The sequence below is a fragment of the Panthera tigris genome, chromosome B1 (assembly GCF_018350195.1).
Source record: "Panthera tigris isolate Pti1 chromosome B1, P.tigris_Pti1_mat1.1, whole genome shotgun sequence".
NCBI classification, from domain to species: domain Eukaryota; kingdom Metazoa; phylum Chordata; class Mammalia; order Carnivora; family Felidae; genus Panthera; species Panthera tigris.
Window position 1 is genome coordinate 144,779,116 of NC_056663.1, and position 5,712 is coordinate 144,784,827.

Below are 5,712 nucleotides of genomic sequence, written 5' to 3' on the forward strand. Positions count from 1 at the left end.
AAAATTGAGTAGTAGGGTAGAGAGGAGCTCTTTGTAACAAATGGCAATAAATATCAGTGACTCTTACACTGAGGGACAGAGGGAAACCCATACTTGGGAAAAGCATATTCCTGGGTAAATGAAACCCAAGCATATTCCTGGGTAAATGAAATGACAGCTATCATCAGGTAAAGTCAAGCATAAATTATAGTTTGACTTATCTGTGTAGCAAATTGAATGCCCAGGACGAAAAACAATTTTTAAAAAGGCCAAGAAATATTCCTATAAATCATCAGATGATCCAGTAAAGATAGACTTTTTGCCCCTAAATGAAACAAACATTTTTTTTTATTTTGAAATACTTTATTTTCAAGTTCTTTTCAAAAACAGCCATAAATATGTGAGCCTCTCTGTTATAAGACATAGAGAAACACTGCATATTTAACAATAAATAAGGCATTATGCCTTACAGGAAAGACATAAAATGTCCACAGGATATGTAGAACATTGTAGTTCCTAAAGCTTCAACATGAGAAATGTTGACCACATACTGTGACATCATTTCAATAAATAACAGCCATTCTTTTAAACAATTACAAAAATAGTTGTGCACATACATTCCCCCAGCCTGATAACAACCTCACTCTCTACTTGGATGCCCCAGCCACTGTCGCAGTGGCTGGTATGCTGTGGGTTCCTCAGAAGTATTAATTTAATGACTGGGAATATGTGCAAACCTTTACCTTCAAAGTAAATAAAAATCAGGGTTGAACTAAGCTGGGTTTAACATAAAATAAACAATAAAAATAACGGCACAGTGCCGCAGAGATATTCAATCGCAGCCTATAATTACGTTGCATGTAAAATAGTGGCAGAGAATCTCTGAAAACCAGCCCACCAACAAATAAATAAATAAATAAATCGGAGGCTTCTCCTAAGAGACGCTCAATACGTATGAGGCCCAATTCTGGTGGCACTGGGCGCTGACGATTCCACTTTTTCCTCTTTGATTCCTGTAAGGGCAAGGCCGGATTCAGGTGCAGCCACCAGTCTGCTTCCGCCTTCCTCTGGTCAGTTGGAGCTGCCCGATAATGAGAAAAATGTCATCCTTAGTACTGCTCAGGAAAGCTGGCTGGCACAGCACCCCTCTCCTGTCCCAACCGTGACGTTCCAGAGTTTTCTGAAGCTAGTTTCCCCAGCCTGGCATCTAAAGGCTACTGCCTACACTGTGTGGCAGAGACCTCTAAGCTCTTGGATGCTTTCATTTGGGAATGTAGGTGGAGCCTGTGGTCTCGGCTCAATTATTGGCTACAAACAGCCACAACGTGTTTCTCTCTGTCACACTGGGCCTCCCTTCAGCCTCATAGCAACCCCATATGGTAGTTACTACGGTTTACTCTTTTCCTGGGCGTACAGAAGCTTTAGATTCATCATCATCATCGTCATCATCATCATCCTTGGGTCACATGGCTGATAGGTGAAAGAATCCAGATTTGCTCCTAGTACAGTGTCACTACGAGGTGCCTGCTCTTCACCTCTAAGCTTTAGAGCCTATGTTGCACAACACCAAGGATTTTGCTTTGCAGACGTGAAGCCCAGAAGGAATGGGGGGGGGGGGCATGCCTATGTTTCTTAACAGGTGGAAAGCTTTTTAATGTAACTGACCAACACCAATAACTGTAATAAAAGCAGGTTTACCCACATTCGTTTGAATGGGGAGAAAGGGCACTAGAAATATTCTTCCTGCAACAAAGCGGATGAATAACCTGAACAGCAAATTTAGTGTGAAACAGATTTTTCAGTCCTTCAGCAAAGGACTGATCAAGTTTTCTTGATCAAACTTCCCGGACGCATTTGCCAGGATCCGTGACCAAGGACTCTAGTGGCACGTGTCAACAGAAAGCATAACTCACTTGCTTAGCATCTTTTCGATGATTCTCTTGACCATGGGGGCTTCGGGGTTGAGACAGGCTTCGTGTCCGTTCTTGAGAGTGGCTCTGCGGAGACAAGGCAGAGTCCCCGTTGGCGGGAGGCCGGGCCGCGGGTGGGGGGCACGGGGGCGGGCGGGGGGAACGGCCAGGACGGCGGCAGCGCGGGGCGTCACTTACATGACTTCGGTGTGGGCGCAGTGGGGGCCCGACGGCGTCACCTTGACGCTCTGGATGTTCTTGAGGTGAATGCCCTGCACGGTCTGCAGGCACTGGCAGCGCAGCTCGGTGACGACGGGCGCCCCTGCGGGGAGAGCAGGCCGGGTGAGCGGGCGGCCCCGGGGCGCGCACCCCTCCCCCACCCGCACCCCCACCCGCACCCCCACCCCACCCGCACCCCGTCCTCCCGCGGGCTCCGGGCCTCACCTGCGGCGCGCCGGGCGGCGGGGACCAGGAGCAGGAGCAGCAGCGCGGCGCCGAGGAGCCGGGGAGCGCGGGGCGCGGTGCGGGCCATGGGGCTCAGCTCGGGGAGTCGCGGCGGCGATGGCTGGAGCTGGACGGCTAGCGGGAGGGCTGGCGGAGCGGACTCTGGCTCCCCGAGCCGGGAGAACCGCTTTTATCCCCTGTCGACTCCGTGCGGCGCGGCGCAGGGCGCAGTGGGGGGGGCAGGGAAATTCCCGGCGCCCCGGGTCATTCCCGGGTGCGGAAGGTTCGGGCGGCCCCGCCCCGGGGTGGAGGGGGACCCGCCCGCGGGTGCCGGCGACTCAGAGACCGTTGTCCGCCCCAATGCGCAAAGGGGGCGTGAGTGGCCGCCCCGCGGCGGCTGCCACCGCGGGGGAGGGTGCGGCGACCGTGGGCGCCCAGGGATCCCCGGGCGCTGGGAGAGGAGCTGGGGGCGGATCTGTGAGCCCCGGACAGGGGTGGCGCGGCAGTTTTGGAGGGAGAGTTCTGCCTCGTTAGTGATCAGATTTGGGGGAATTAAGGATAGCGAGGGGGTAAATTTTGCTTAGCTCTCTACCTTCCATCTCTGTATATTCTGTCTCTGAATTCCGTCTTGCACAGGTCCTACGCCTGAAAGGAATGCTGTCAAAAATACAGCCAGCGTCTCGGATTCCAGAGAAAAATGTTCAAACTGTTTCTCTTGTATATTCTCAAACCACACTTAGATTACCTTGGTTATGTTTTCAATTTGGTGGGAATAAGAATCAGTGTCTAGAGTCGATTCCAGTGTGGATTTCAGTGAAAGGAGAGGGCTGTAACATGACCTTTTTGTTCTTCTTTTGTATACTGCTGAACTTCCTTGTACTCCAAAATGTTGGAATGCCCTAAACCCCGGAAAATCTCTTTTTCCATGCATGAGAGGTTCAAATTTGAGCTATGGAATACGGGACCGGCCATCAGTCTCAAGCTGGAGAGGGGCAAGTTGGCCAGGCTCCCGGAATTCACGAGTTCTGGTCTTTCCGGGAACAAAGCAGCACAAGGTCCCCAGTGAGCGGGTACCTGCTGTGTGGCACCCTCACATGAACCGCCACATCACACTCAAAAATCCGTTACCACACAACCCTCAGGGCTGGTCTCCCTTTCTCTAGCAACAGTGACTTGTCTGTTTTCGTACTAGGAATTTCAGTCTCTGAAGCTGACACCTTTGCTATTTTTTCACCAGAAGTTTTAGAGAAATCTGACGAATTCAATATTAGGTAGAGAGGGTTTAAGTGTAATTCTCCAGGTTGGATTCAGACCTCTTGGACACGTGGAATCCCATGCGGGAAGGGGGGAACAAACAAGAATGACCTCTGGCCCAGAGATGGGTATGTAGGAACAGGGCTCCCAGACTGCCCAGCTTAGTGGGTAAGAGCCTGCTCCTGGCAGCCGGCCACTGAGCCCTTAGCGAAACCACCTATCACCTGCAAGTTGTTAAACATTTCTCTGTCCACACCAAGATAGTTATGAGAAATGAGTCAACATTTGTGAGAGGTGGTGCAGATTAAACACTTTATAAATGTTCATTAAGTGAGTGGAATAACTTTTTCCCAGCATTGCCCAAACAGAAACTCAACCCGTTGTAAATCCTTCCATAAAGAAAAAAAACAATTGTAATGGAAAGGTTCACTCCCCAATTTTTCTTTTCACATTTAAAATGTTCTGTATTAGTGGGAATGCAAGCTGGTGCAGCCACTCTGGAAAACAGTATGGAGGTTCCTCAAAAAACTAAAAATAGAACTACCCTATGACCCAGCAATTGCACTACTAGGCATTTATCCAAGGGATACAGGTGTGCTGTTTTGAAGAGGCACATGCACCCCCATGTTTATAGCAGCACTATCGACAATAGCCAAAGTATGGAAAGAGCCCAAATGTCCGTTGATGGATGAATGGATAAAGAAGAGGTGGTATATATATATATATATATATATGTATATATATATACACACACACAATGGCATAATGGCATATTACTCGGCAATCAAAAAGAATGAAATCTTGCCATTTGCAACTATATGGGTATTATGCTAAGTGAAATTAGTCAGAGAAAGACAAATATCACATGACTTCACTCATATGAGGACTTTAGGAGACAAAACAGATGAACATAAGGGAAGGGAAACAAAAATAATATAAAAACAGGGAGGGGGGCAAAACAGAAGAGACTCATAAATATGGAGAACAAACTGAGGGTTACTGGAGGGATTGTGGGGGGGGGGGGAATGGGCTAAATGGTTAAGGGGCCCTAAGGAATCTACTCCTGAAATCATTGTTGCACTGTATGTTAACTAATTTGGATGTAAATTAAAAAAAATTAAAAAATTAAATTAAAAAAATAATAAAATAATAAACAGCAAACACAGGACAAAGACAAAAAAATAAAAGAAGACGAAGTAATTTCAATTCATGTGTAAAAATGAAAATGAGCATATTCACCTTAAAAGACTAAAACAGAGATACCTGGCTACCTCAGTTGGAAAAGTATTGGACTCTTGATCTCAGAGCCTGAGCTCGAGCCCCAAGTTGAGGGTAGAGTTTACTTTTAAAAAATAAAAAGGAAAACCAACTACCACAAGAATAGACAAAGACAAGAACAAAAATTTCTTTCTCCCTTTTCTCTTCCTTTTCTTCTTTTCCTTCTCTTCCTTTTCTTCCTCTCCTTTTTCTTCTTTTTAAATACTTACTTGTTGAATCTCTCCCTCTTGGGGAGAAATAGTTACTCTAACATGGCAATGAAAATGAAATCCATCAGATGTTGTAAACCAATTGTTTCCTACACACTCAAAACTCAAAGCTACACAGTTCTCCAAGTAATTGTGAACATTTTTCCTCACTAATTTTGCTTTAGTTTTTAAAAAAAGTCATGAAAGTGTGAAATAGGGACAAAATTCGGGAAGACAGAAGGTGTTGAGTGAATATAGGGTAAAACGAAGTTATATGCAGGGATCCTGTGCTATCATGAGAACTAAGACTTTCAGGAACTTTTGAAGGGGGAGCAATAGCCTATGGATGTTGCTTAGTTAATTACATACTGTATTTCATTTGCTGTGAAGTACTACTAGTGAATGTAAAATTATCTGTACCCTTATAAATGAAAATATCTTGTCTATTGCAGATCAAAATATTTTAGCCCCCCCCCCACCAAAAAAAAAAAATGTTCTGTATTAGGCTTCCTGAAAGGAAGGCACAACTGTACTCTACCAGGAGATACACTTACCCGGGAGTTTTCAATTTTCCAATTTTACTGTTGAGCTCTACCACTGATTTAGTCTGTGGTCCTAGTTCCAATCACTTCATCTATAAAAAGGAGTTTGACTTAAAG

General features: G+C 46.2%; 1 protein-coding gene across 1 annotated transcript; it reads right to left on the bottom strand.

The window, feature by feature from the left end:
• Nucleotides 1–374: 374 nt before the first annotated feature.
• LOC122237722 (growth-regulated alpha protein-like) lies at nt 375–2,502 on the bottom strand. Its single transcript, XM_042982729.1, has 4 exons — nt 2,334–2,502; nt 2,088–2,211; nt 1,893–1,976; nt 375–1,060 (listed from the first exon to the last, which is right to left on the bottom strand). The coding sequence occupies exons 1-4, from the start codon at nt 2,419–2,421 to the stop codon at nt 1,051–1,053; spliced, it is 306 nt and encodes a 101-aa protein (XP_042838663.1). The 5' UTR covers nt 2,422–2,502; the 3' UTR covers nt 375–1,050.
• Nucleotides 2,503–5,712: the final 3,210 nt, after the last annotated feature.

Bases quoted from the DNA above. Each gene is read 5' to 3' on its own strand.
- LOC122237722 (XM_042982729.1), bottom strand. From the start codon at position 2,421: ATGGCCCGCACCGCGCCCCGCGCTCCCCGGCTCCTCGGCGCCGCGCTG. The intron at 2,212-2,333 runs GTGAGGCCCGGA...CTCTCCCCGCAG, and splicing joins CGCCGCCCGGCGCGCCGCAG to GGGCGCCCGTCGTCACCGAG. The intron at 1,977-2,087 runs GTAAGTGACGCC...TTGTCTCCGCAG, and splicing joins TGCGCCCACACCGAAGTCAT to AGCCACTCTCAAGAACGGAC.